We start from the raw sequence: 12,988 nt of genomic DNA on the forward strand, positions 1-12,988 counted from the left end.
CGGTGATAGCTTCTATTAAATTGAATCTGCTGTAATTTCTTCATTCACCTCTGTTGTAAGAGAAAGCTGCTGTTCATAACTACCTGCCTGTAGTTTTGTGGCCAAATCACTATGTATAACTTTCCTGATTAACTCTACTGTTACTTTGGAGCTCAGGTTTCACTCTCGGGCTCCAAATTACACTTTCTCCAATTATCTTTGCTTTTGATGTTTAGTATCTTAGAAGATCCTAAATTTACTTTAAAATTTTATGACTTAGAATATGACAATTGTTCTGTGTTTGGATTTGATATCTATGATTTCTGTCTCTGACACGATTATGCATTTGTTTAAAAACTGGAAGAATACTTATTTTAGTTTATTGGCTCACTGCATACCTCCTAAATACAAGTCCCATGACGAAAGTTACCCCCTCAAGAAGATATTAAGTGTACTGTGTGATATGAGGCTGAGGTCAGTGCTTGCACGTAGGAAAACAGATGGGTTTCTGAGATGTCAGTTGTATTCTATGTTCCAATTTGTGTGCCAGTCTGCTGTTTACAAGTTTTTTTTTTTAATATTTATTTATTTGGCTGTGCCGGGTCTTAGTTGTGGCATGTGGGGCCTTTGTTGCTGCACGTGGGTTTGTTAGTTGCAGCATGAAAACTCTTAGTTGCGGCATGTGGAATCTAGTTCCCTGACCAGGGATCGTACCGGGGCCCCTTGCATTGGGAGCATGGAGCCTTAACCACTGGACCACCAGGGAAGTCCCTATCAATGTTTTCTAAAAGTCATGCTGTGAGAGAGTAAATCAGCTTTATTCCTTAGAGGCTAGAGGAAAAATACATAATTGTACATATAGCTGATAGGAATATGGTGTTTTTTGTCTGATAATGGTGTTTCAAAGGTGATTCAAATATTTTGATACAGCCGTAAGCAATAGATGTCTGAACAGCCTTCAGTTCCTCTGTGGTTAAAACCTTGTCTCTTTCTTTTTCCTTCAATTTGTCCATGGAGCGTTTTAGTCCTTCTTCCAGAAGGTCTGTGAGGCGCACTGTTTCACCTGATCGTGTTTTAAACTTCTTCTTGTCTTCCCCCAGCACCACACCAAATCCAGCATGAGACACTTGAGTTACTTCAGGGTCATACCAACCAATCATTTGAGCAGCACCAAATATTATCTGGAAGTGTGAAGATTGTCCATTGTCCACTGCATAGATGATCATATCTGCTTTTCCCTCAAATAGTCTTTGTTTAATAGCTGCCAGGTCAGATGTATCATACATCTGATTTTACTATGATTAATGGTGTGGAACATCCTGGAACAAACACCATCTTTCTGCCATCATCCACTTGCACAAATCCTCTGTCTTCAAATTCCTTTACAATAGCATTCATCCCATCTTGATAGAAGGATTCTCCCCTCTCTCTTAAAGGGGTGTCCAATGCCTCCTGGATTTTATTAAACTCTTGGTGGGAGACATCACAGATAAGCTTCCAAGCTTTTATGATGTCTGGATTTTTACTCTGGAGCAAAACAACACACTGATATGCTTGCTTCTTAAATTCCTCCTTGGTATGAAATCTCTTCTTGGATTCCTTATAGAAAGCCTGAAGATCCCCAATGGGAGGTGAAACTGTTAGGTAATCCGGGAATTTGTCTTGCAGGTGAGGCATGAGCCTACCAAACTGGGTTCCCCAAGCTGCTGTGTGGTTTAATTGCAGCACATTATGTGCTGCAAACTCAAAGGGGCGACACATGCTCTCTCCTGTGATCATTGACCTGAGATGGCCTACATGCATCACTTTAGCTACGTTGGGAGAGGAAAAGTCAAGTACAGCCTTTTTGTTCTCTCCAATGGCAGGTAGTTTAACACCATTCACCAAGAGGTTGGGCAACTATTGTGATACAGAGCCTTTTCTTAGGTGGAGATTAATGAAACCAGGACTAGCAATTTCAACTTTTTCAATGTATTCATTGTCTGGGAGGCGTTGATAATGTTTCCAGCAATGTCTCGTGGGTTAACTTGGTTTTGAGCATCTGAGAGATGCCCATAGCACTGTTACACTGACAGTCCCCAAACTTGGGCTGTTGACTTGGTGTCACTATCAGGGGAGGATTTTCCAAATCTGGATAGGCAGCCTTAATGGCACAACCAGAGACCTCTTGTAGGCAACTATTGATGTTAAGCATATTTTTATTTGGTTTGTTCCTCTCCGCTTGAAGACTCTTTTGGAGGATATTCAGCCGATACTTTAATTTTAAATTTTCTTCCCGCGGCTGCTCCAAATTTGAGGAAGCTTATGAACAGCTGCAGTTTTTCAACCGATCAGTTTCAGCTGTCAGAAACTGTCTTTTTCCTGCAAGTACTGGAGGATCTCCTGCAGAGGCGGGCCATGGTTGTGGCTCACTGTAGTGACAAAGACACTGGCAGCAGCAGTTCTGGGAAGTATTTATCCAAAGCATAGGTTCTTACATGCTTTTGTGTCCTGGACCCTTTAGGTTGTTCTGGTGAAAGCAGCATTTTCAGAGTAACATTTTTAAATGCGTAAGATAAAATACATGAGATGGAAAGGAAACTCAATGATCATGAAATACAGTGAGCAAGATATAAATAAATTTGTGATAGAGTCACACGTGGTTATATTAAATTACAAGACAGTGTCAGTCTGACTACCATAATTTCAAAGTAACAGTGATTTTTAACAATTTGAGAATGCTGCAACAATTATAATTTAACCGGAAAATATCTTTAATTTCTAGATGTGTCAAAATCTCTGGTTTTACTAAAGTTAATACCTTTTATTTAGAGGCTATTACAGATATATATACATATATACACATACATATACGTGTGTATATATATATTTCTCATCCAAGTTCACCGACATTCTGGTAGATTTATAAGTTCAGTGGCTCCCCTGAGTACCTCTTCCTGGTGAGTGGGTTCCTGTCCCTCCATCCTCCCCGCCTTGGTGGGCTTGCTGCCTTTGACTGATGGGAAATCAGCAAACTGAACTCCAACAGAGTCCCTGAGCGTGGCCTCCTGGAAGGCTGCCTTGCCCAAGTAAGGAACCCCGTCTAACCTTTTTGAGGATGAGAAGCAGGCACAGGCTTCTCAGTAATCCCAGTTGAGGCCAACCTCCAGCCCCCAGCCGCATAGGTTAGCCCAGGTGAGACCAGCAACCCACAGAACAGTCAGAATAAATGGTTTTTGTTTTAAGCCGCTAAATTTGGGGCTGTTAGGCCGAGATACAAAACTGATGTGGACCCCTGAATTTTTTCCAGGACTCTTTGAACCCCAGATGGAGACACATGAGTGTTTTCCACTATCAGTATTTCAAAACTTCCACACTGTTTAGAGATCACTAACCCCTCGCTCCTACGTGTGGGTCGCAGCCCACAATCCCTGGAGTTTTTTGGAAATGCAGCGTCTCAGGTTTCACCCTAGAATTGCCCAATCAGAATCTGCAATGTCACAAGATTCCCCAGGTGATTTGTATACGCGTTAATGTTTGCAAAGTACTTGGAAACATGCACATTAACATTTGAGAAGATGAGCCAACTCCCTGTCTTGTAATTAATCTTCCCTTTCAGAGACTTCTTTCACTCTCAGAAATATCCTCGGACCAAGTCTCTGTTCCGTCCTGCCCGGCGTGACTTGAGGACTTACTGTGTTATATTCAAAAGCTCCAGGAGTGGTAGGTGGGACTTACGTGTCTGCGGGGCTGCGATGGTCTGTTTTGTCAAATGGCAAAATCACGAAGGGACAGAGGGTTTACAGGCAAGTGTAGGATGTTGGAAATGCATGCATGCGTGGAATGAAACCACCCACCCATCCAACCAAGCAACCAATAAAGCCCCAGACACAGAAAACCGCTTTAATGAGTAAACTTGAACTCCTCCTAAAAATTTTGCATAATTTGTTGTCTTTAAGAATTGAGCCGGCTCTGCTGGTTTTGGGGCTCTCGCAGGTTCTGTGCGCTGAGGCCCCCGACCCGGACAGGGTGGTCGCGAGCGGGGGTGACGGCGGCTCGCGGGGGTGACGGCGGCTCGCGGGGACGCCGGGCCACGCCCTCCGGGCAGGCAGCCCGCGCAGTTTGTCCCCGCGCAGCTCCCATATAAAGCAGGCCCCGCCCCTGCCCCGGCAGCCCGGGCGCCCCGCGGGCTCCTTGGCGGCGCCTTTAACCCTCCCTCCGCTACCGCGCATGCCCGGCCCGCGCTGGAATCTCGCGCTCCTGGTTTCCACATAACCCAGGGGTCAAATCTGCACCCAGCTCCGCGCCCTTCCAGGGGGAAAAGCCAGGGTTCGCCCGGCTCTAGAAACACGCGAGGGTGCTGATTCCCGGCCAGCCTCGGGGCTCTAGGGAAGCTGATGCGACGATTCGGTGTCTGAGTGGGTCACATGTTTGCAGGCATCATCTCACTTAAAGCATGAACCAACTCCAAGGAGTTGTTCCTGATGTGTAGACAAAGCAAAAGCCTCAGAGGTGCCCAATAACGCAGAATGGACGACTTCCAAATCTAGTGTTGGCGCTGAGGCTCAAGTCCAGGAGCCCAGCCCCCACTTCTTGCGGCCTCCGTTATAGCTCGGCTTGCTGGAGGTGGAGCCCCTCAGACCCGGTCTTACCGCCCTCCTTAGAACTAGGGCCGCTGCCAGCCAGCTCCCCGGTGCCCTGCGGGCGTGAAATACCGGCTGGGAAGGGACTGACGCCAGAGCATGCCTTTGTGGCACCATTAGGAACGTGGGGGTGCAGTGCATCTTGAGGATGGGCACTGCCTTCAGTGGGCCTTCCTGCCTCCACCTGTCAGCTGTGGGACCCCAGGCAGAAAGTGTGGGGTCTTGGGGCTGGAGTGGGTGGACTAAGCAGCCCAGAATGGGGCAGCAGGAGGAAGGCCGAGCTGATACCTTGGTTAATGTGGCCTGCAGGTAACCCTGTGGCTCAAAGGTGGGCCCCTGGGTTTGTGTGAATGAATGCCCGAATGCATGCATGTGTGATGGACTGAATGAATGTGCATATTCCGGGAGAGGGCCAGCAGGACTGGGCGTCAGGAAAAGAGGCAGGGTTGGGACCTCACTTCTCCCAGAAACCCTAAGCCCTGAGGAGGGGGTTGTCCCCACTTCTAACTCCTTTAAGATTAAAACTGCTAAACTGTAACATAAGCGCAAAAAAAGTCCAATTAAGAATTGATTTCAGCCGATATAGCCCTTCTCGCCCACATTTGAAACCTCCAGTACTCTTTTAATTTTCATTTCTCAGTATTCCTGAATTGAGAGGTCCAGAACACAAGATCGGACTGTTACTGAATTCAAGCTCCCTCTGCTCCGTGGTGCTGAGGCAAGGAATACGACTTGATTCGGAAAGCCGGCAGACCAACAAGATGGCAGACATTTGTCTCCAAAAAACCATCTTATGGGGTTTGGATGCCAGTTTCTTTTATAGTATCGGGGAGGGATGGGAAGTAAAGTAACAAGGGTTATCAGTCTTGCAAACATCTCCTAGGATGACTAGCCTTGGGGAAGGGATGTGTTAATTTATTCTTTTCTGCAGCCATTCACAGGTGGGTAGGGTTCCCTGAGGTAATCCATTCCGTATAATTATAACAAAAGTAAAGAAAAGCAAAAGTCAAAGAAACAGATCCAACATGGAGTCCAATTTAGCTTTTCCCTGTTACAGGACAGCCTTAGAGTAGCAGAGAGGACCTAAGGATTGCCTACTATCAAGCCGTGATAATCTCTGCGCTTCAGTTTCTTGCTCTGTAAATTGGATGAGCTAACCCCTGCATGGTGGGGTAAAGCCAGGCCCTTGTTAAGGGCCGATAAACTGTATTTTTTGTAATTTGACTCCAGGATTGCAGTCCTTGCGCCTGCCCTAAATTACTGCAAATTCCTCCTTTTCTTCCTCCTCCCCAGTTTTTCAAGGAATGAGCTTGGTTTTTTTAAAATTAATTTTTCTTGGGGTATAGTTGTTTTACAATGTTGTGTTGAGGTTGGGTTTTAAGCTTTCCTGAAATGACTCTGTCCCGGTGGGCGACCCACAGGCCACGCAACAAGATTTCTCTAACTCATGCTGCCTCTGGGAGGCATCCTGGCCCCGCCCCTCCGTTCCTCTCGGCTCCGCCCAGGCATCCCGGCCCCGCCCCTCAGCGCCTCCTTGGCGCCTCCAAAGCCCGGCGCGCGGATCACGCGGGCCGGAGCCGCTCTGGGCATGCTCAGTGGCCGAGCAGGTGGGGCCGCCGCGGGCCGCGGGTCCGGCCGGGAGCGCGGAGGGGCGGGGCAGAGGGGGAAGTGGGCGGGAGCCGAGGGCCGAGTCTCCTGAGTCGCCGGCGGCCGCGGGGCTCTGGGCAGGTGGGAGCCCGCGGGGGCCGGGCCGGAATGAGCCATGGCATCGGTCAAGGTGGCCGTGCGGGTCCGGCCCATGAATCGCAGGTGAGTAGGGGGGCGGGGCGCAGCCTGCCCCCTGACGCGTTCCCACCCGGAGGAAGTTGGTCTCCAACTGCCCTCCGAGGCCAGCCTGGACTTAAGTGTCAAGAGCTTGTCTCTGGCCCACCGGGCCTTGGCTGTGGCCTCTGGGGGCCCTGGGCACTTGAAGCTTTGCTGTCCCTTTCACGCTGCCCTGGAGGGGACCCTGGGGGTAAAGAGTTCACGAGGCCACGGAGAAGATTCCTAACTCTTCCAGGTCCCAGCAATTTGAAGAAGTTTGCTTGTCCCCTCTTTAAAAAGCATTCAGGGATCAGTTTCAGGGGAGTGTAAATCCATGAGCGTGGTCATGTGGGCACCAGGGCTGTTTGGTGAAGTCCCCTCAATTATGCCAGCTCAGAAGTTCTCTATTATCAGTATTGCTTTTTAATTTCTTAATAAGAGATGATTTTGATTCCCTGAGTGTGAACCCTAACTTCTAATCAGTAGTTTAGCAGTTCTTAACTTCAGGTTGAAGAGTGGATGCGAAAACTTTAACAAAGTTTAGTTTCCTGGAAAAAAAAAATCAAGGACACTTAAGTACACGTGTTTGAAATATGCTGCTGTTAAGGGCAGAGGAGAGGGTTATGAACACATTTAGAATTTAATCTTGTATGTTCCTATAAAGTAATGCTTTTCAGAATGATTTGACTCTGTATTCACTGAAGAATAATCTGTGCTCCCTTTTCAAGTGACTACTTTATAATCAGTTTACAAAAAGGCTTTAGAAAAGTTACTTTTTAAATTAGTTTAACTTTAAAGAATGAAGTAGATCTAAATGGGATGTGTCCTTCCCAGTTGATAGGCGCAGTTCTCACAAGGCCATTTGTTTTTATTGGCTTCTCAATTTAGTTGGACATTTGACTTACCATATGGCCTTTGCTACTTTCGTTGTATTGACTTTGGAGGTCATTGTTAGTTCTGACAGCTGAGTGAGACATCATAAGATCAAGAGATTGCCAGAACTTTCTTTGACTCATTTGAATCTGTTTTTCTATTGGCAAATAGGGGATCCTTATTCTGGTTTGTAACTATTGGAAACCAGTGCTTTTTGATTTTTAAGTTATCTCTAAAGCTTTTTAGGGAAGGAGTTTGACTTTTTGTAAGTCCTAAGAGAATATGTATGTTTCTATGTATATTCAGTCATACGAGACAAATGGACCCCAAAGTCATTTAGATGTTTTAAAAAGATTGTTCTTTGTTTTGGATTTACATGTATATAGAAGTTCCTTTCCTCATTGGAAATAAAGAAGCTTTGGACCACATGCTCTGAGATTGTATTGAGTAACTTTAGAAAGCATGTATTAAGTGCCGCCTACCAAATGCACGGTTGTTGTGCTGGGTGCTATCTGTGGGAGAAGGTAAATGAGATCTGCTGAGGGCGGGACTGCAGACTGCTGGGACTCTCATAAAATCCTGCGCAGGCCAGGAGGGATGCTGCCAGTGCATGCCTTGACAGTGTAGGCCTGGAGCCCAGGTATGTGGAGGGAAGGCAGGAAACAAGTCCAAAAGCCCCATGCTATGGGGAGGTAGATGGATGTGATGATGTCTATGCTCTCAGCAGAGAACTCTGGTGGTGGCATCAGGATTAGGGCAAGAGGTAAGGAAGCAGCAGTCTGGCCATAGGTGGGGATGGGAAGGCTGGGAAGATCCACAGAGACAGTTTGCTAGAAAAATTGACAGGATTTGGCAGTTCATTGGGTGGGAAGGAGGGGAAAGGAGAAAAAATGCAGAGTCCTTAACTGAGGTTTGATGCTCAAGGAGGTGGAAGAGGTTTGGGGAAGGTGCACGGTCATGTGGGTGTGTTCTCTCTTGTGTCTGAGAGGTACAGGAGGTGCAGTAAGTGTCCAGTATGAGGACAGCAGCTAGCACAGGATGAGTGCTGCCCCAAGTGTTGACCCTGTTCACTACCTGAAGTGTGGGAAAGACACCCATCTCTTTGCTGCTGTTGCGTAGACTGTAAGAAACGAGTCTCAGGTAATCTGAGGATTATTTGAAAATCTATTGCATGTGGATGACAGCTTAAGACTGTTACAGTGAGGAGATTTCTCAGGAGGAGAAACCTTATTTTTATGTATAAAGCACAGATATACAGTAGGCTTTAAAAAAGTAAAAAGAATGTTTACGGTGAGAAGAATAGGGAATTAGGGGTTGGACACTGGGATATGCCTTGCCTCAGGATTCCAGGGAGACGATTGGCTTGCAGCTCACGGAGGAGAACCAGCACAACAGATGGTCATGGGAGGAAAGAAGAAGAGTCTCTCGAAGCAGGTGGTGGTTGTTGATGTCAGATGTTGCCAAGATGGTGCTCTGATGATGCTAGTGAGATGAGGTCCTTGGTCTTGCAGACAAGAGCACTGATAACCTTCCAAAGAGCAGTTTCAATGAGAGACAATGATCCAGAAGTTGGGAGTGAAATAGAAAGACGTATACAATTGGCCAACCAGAAGTACTTGGCCTAACTCATAAGGAAGGACTTCCAAGTTATAATAGCTGTAAGAAACCGTTTTTCACCAGTGAGACTGGTGAATATTAACTGAACATCGAGTGTTGGTGATGGAGTCATAAAGGGTCGAGACCTCTGAACTTCTGTGTTGGGAAATTTGACAATAGCTGTCAAGGTTAGAAGTTTATAAACTCTTTGGTTGAAAAATACTTCCGAGATTTTATTTTATGGATTATATCCGTACCTACCAAGATGTATGTGTAAGGATGTTTCTACATCGTTGTTTGTAACAACAACAACAAAATCATAAATGACCTAAACATACAATGATGGGGGGTTTGTTAAATTGTGGCCTATTCATTTGGTAGAATGCTGTGTAGTGCTTAGAAAAGAATGTTGATCTTAAAAGAGTTCCCAGATAGGAGACTGAGTGAGAAAAGCAAGATATCCACGCATACATATACTGCGGTAGAATAGAGTTTTGTGAATGTGTGTTAAAAAACGTGCATCCACACACGCAGCCATTCTGTATAGAGCGATTCGTAAGTAGCCTGACAGTGGTAGCTCCAGGGAGGAGAGCTGATGATGGGTCTGTTAGGTGAAGATAGATGGCTTCTTTTTTTTTTTTTTCTTTTACTGTTTGAGTTTTTACTTTGCTCATTGGTAGTTTTATAAGTAACAATTCAAAACTTGTTTATGTAATTTAAAAAAGTTATCCAAAAAGTCATTGGCACTGGAAAAAGAATTTTCAGCTGGTTGTCCAGGAGGATTAGTGAAAGTTGTTAAAAATGTTTTCTCCCAGTTGATTGAAATGTAGTTGACATATAGCTCTGTGTAAGTGTCAGGTGTACAGCGTAATGACTTGTGTATGTTGGGAAATGATTACCACAGTAAGGTTAGTTAACATCCATCATTTCATATAGTTCCGAAAAAGGAGAAAGGAAAAAAAAGTTCCCCTGTAATGAGAACTCTTTGAATTTATTCTGTTAACAGCTTGCAGATATACCATACAGCAGTGTTAACTATGGTCATGATGTTGTATATGATGACTTATTTATTTTATAATTGGAAGTTTGTACCTTTTGACCCCCTTCATCCAGCTCCCCCATCCCCTACCCCCTGCCTCGGGTAACCACAAATCTAATTTCTTTTCCTGAGTTTTTTGTTGTTGTTGCTGTTGTTTAAGATTCCACATATAAGGGCGATCTATGCAATATTTCTCTTTGACTTCTTTCACTTAGCATCATACCCTCACGATTCATCTGTGTTGTTGCAAATGGTAGGATTTCCTTTTTCATTGCTGAATAGTATGTATATATTCATATCTGTGTATATGTGTCACATCTTCTTTATCCATTCATCTGTCGATGGACACTTCAGTTGTTAACATGCCTTGGCTATTGCAAATGAGTACAGGCGCTGAAGGCAAAGAGGAAGCCACCAACAGGAAGGAAAGGCCTGGAGTGATAGGGAGGTGAGGTTGGCTGTTGCAACCAGGCTGTTGAAGGATGGGGCAGAGTGATGAGATGCTGACTCTCTGAGCGGGGAGCCTGCACGGTCACCAGTCCTCCTTGCAAGAAACACCCAGTGCTTGATTAAGGAAAAGATGTGATGAATTTGTTTTTACTACTGGCCAGGAGGAGGAAATTTCTCCTTCTACCTCTCTCTTGAGTTCTTGTGGCTGGACTAACAATAAAATTGACATGAGATTAACAGGAGAAAAAGAAACAAATTTGTAAGGAGCTGACAGGACAAAGAAACTTAGGTTTTATGTGCCCAATTACTGAAGAGTCTGAACAGTTTGGGCTTGGGGTAGTAAATTAAAGAAAGTGACCGCGAATTCCCTATCTTTGGCAGTAAGGGTGTCCTTCTACCTCCAGATGCAGGGAGTGTGCCCTTCACATGGGAGATTGATTTCCTGCTTTCTGGGAGACAAAAGGAGGGTCAGAGGGACCACCCTGGACCCCAACACTACCTTGTGGCTTTTGATTGTGTGATAGAAGTAGTAGTTTCGGATTTGAAAGAGCCATTACGTTCCATCAGGTAACAGCAGCTCTCTTTATGGAAAGTTTGCTGTGGGCCAGAGGTGCAAAACCTAATTTAATCTTTAGAGTAATCTTAGCAGATGGAGGCTGTTATTATCTTGACATTTTCCAGATTGAGAAAGAGAGTTAGCTTGCCCAAAAGTCAGTTTCTTAGAACAGTCACAGCTATGCTTTTTAAAATGACTGGTGTTAGCAGGAACTTAATTCATTCATAATTTTCATGGGCAAAAGCTTAATATTTATGCCTTGTCTCTACCTTTTTCTTTGTGATTTTTTCCACTAGTCAGATGCCTAGTCTTTTTCACTGGTTTCATTTTTACAATCTTGCAAGATAGAATTTTTTTTTTTCCTTCTGAAGAGACAGCAAAATAATAATTTGGGAGCTAATTTGTTCATTTCCTGTTGGTTTCAGTTGCATGTTTTTTCCTGGAAACACTAGGTGATTCTTCAGGGCCATCTGCCTTGTCCCATTGTATGGTCAGGGTCTGAGGGCAGATGGCCTGGGTTCCAGTTTTGGCTGTCATTTACCAACTGCGTAAATTTGAGCAAGAGACTTAATTGTTCTAAGCCTCAGTTTCTGCATCTGTCAGATGGTGATAATAATTAGACGTACCTTGTAAAGTCTTTTGTGAGCCAAGGTCTTTTTCAAATACTTTCTACTGTGACTCACAGTAAGAAACACATTTAAAATTGAAGCTTTGTAGATACGTAAAAGATTTATGAGATGTTACATGCAATTCACTCACAGTTCTATTCCACCCTATTTTATTCTATTCCATCTCATTTTAAAAATTGCTTTTCTTAGGTCCACTAAATTGGCTTCAAGATCCACTGATGAGTTGCAGCTGGCAGTGTGAGGTTCAGAAGAGGGGCCAAAGCTCTGCACACAGTGCCTGGCATATGGCAAGGGCTCTGTAAAGATTGACCGCTGTTATTACTGTTACTTTTAGAATTTAATGTCTGTACCTTTATGCAAAACATGTATTTTAAAAATGTTTTATCAAAAAAAAAAAATTTGCTGAGTGCTGGCAGCAGACCAGATGTTAGCTTTATAATGTGCTTTCTCATCTTATAAGGCAAGTCTGCCCCATGCCTTCTACTCGTGACGGTTCTCAGCTTCTCTTACCGATTAGCCTCTCAGGTAGAATTTGGTGTCATGTCGATCAAGTTAAAAAGAAAAGAAAAAAATGCCAGTGGTAGTTTGACTGGGGTTGATGTCTTTAGACCCTACTGAAGTTTTCCCATTTTAAGAGCAGGCGTGTCGAGGGAAAACAGCTCAGTGGCAGCCTCCTGGGTCTGTGATGATGCCAGCCTCTTGTGTTAAGGGTGGGAGGAGTCTGTCGAGATGGTACCGTGCTCCAGGCACTGTGCTCATCGCTTCACCATGGCAACTTCTTTCCCCCTCCCATCAACTCACTGATGGAGGGCTTTCCACCCCCATTTTACAGAGGGGAAACTGAGATCCCTCAGGTGATAAAGTGGGGCTGAGCCAGCTCCACGTCCCTCCAGAGCCCTTTGCTTGGTGACTTGTTATCCTGGGGCTCACTGATGACAGAAGCCCTCGGCCTCAGGGGACGGCTGGGCTGTGGTGGAGACGACAGGGACGCACCACACACACAAATAACAGCAGAATCTGTGTGCTGCTGAGAGGGAGCCTCTGGGGGGTTCTAGAGGCTGGAGAAAGAGATCTCTGTGGCTTCCCAGGGTTCCTTGGATGAGAGGATGGGGTTTGGATTGAGCCCCGAAGAAAGGGTGTAACCAGTCACCATTTAGAGAGCCTCTGTGAAGCGCGTGGCTGATGCTGTTTCAGAGTCACTCCATTGTGCAGCTGAGGAGCAAGGAAGGGCTCAGAGATCGAAACAGCCCGCCTGAGGTCACACAGCTAGGTCATGGTGGAGTCCGAGTTGGAGCTGAAGTCTCTCTCACTCTCATTTCTAAAGCCCCTCCATTGTACAGAGATTCAGATGAGAGGAGGGCGGAGATGCCTGGCAGGTGGCACCGAGTACAGTTACCGGGGATCTTAGACTAACTGGAGCTTTTTGTAAGGATTAGTTGAG

The 12,988-nt window shown here is 45.4% G+C and overlaps 1 protein-coding gene, 1 long non-coding RNA gene and 1 pseudogene across 11 annotated transcripts in view; 2 read left to right on the top strand and 1 right to left on the bottom strand.

Annotated features, from left to right (window-relative positions):
• Positions 1-803: 803 nt before the first annotated feature.
• LOC130833971 (arginine--tRNA ligase, cytoplasmic-like) lies at positions 804-3,141 on the bottom strand (annotated as a pseudogene).
• A 430-nt stretch (positions 3,142-3,571) lies between these two features.
• On the top strand, positions 3,572-5,782 carry LOC130833506 (uncharacterized). Its single transcript, XR_009048493.1, has 3 exons — positions 3,572-3,681; positions 5,242-5,399; positions 5,659-5,782. It is a non-coding gene; the product is annotated as an uncharacterized LOC130833506 (long non-coding RNA).
• Positions 5,783-6,249: 467 nt separating this feature from the next.
• KIF16B (kinesin family member 16B) overlaps positions 6,250-12,988 on the top strand; it is a 291,849-nt gene continuing 285,110 nt past the window's right edge. For 5 of the 10 annotated variants that reach the window (XR_009048392.1, XM_057701884.1, XM_057701883.1 and 2 more), the window contains exon 1: positions 6,254-6,410. Coding sequence is in view for 9 of the 10 variants with exons in the window: in XM_057701884.1 (XP_057557867.1) it covers positions 6,364-6,410 (47 nt within the window). In the remaining variant the exon portion in view is untranslated. Of the gene's footprint in view, positions 6,411-12,988 lie in introns of all 10 variants that reach the window. The other 5 variants (XM_057701882.1, XM_057701880.1, XM_057701881.1 and 2 more) reach the window with 4 other exon arrangements.

The sequence above is a fragment of the Hippopotamus amphibius genome, chromosome 12, assembly GCF_030028045.1.
Source record: "Hippopotamus amphibius kiboko isolate mHipAmp2 chromosome 12, mHipAmp2.hap2, whole genome shotgun sequence".
In the NCBI taxonomy this organism is placed as follows: Eukaryota; Metazoa; Chordata; class Mammalia; order Artiodactyla; family Hippopotamidae; genus Hippopotamus; species Hippopotamus amphibius.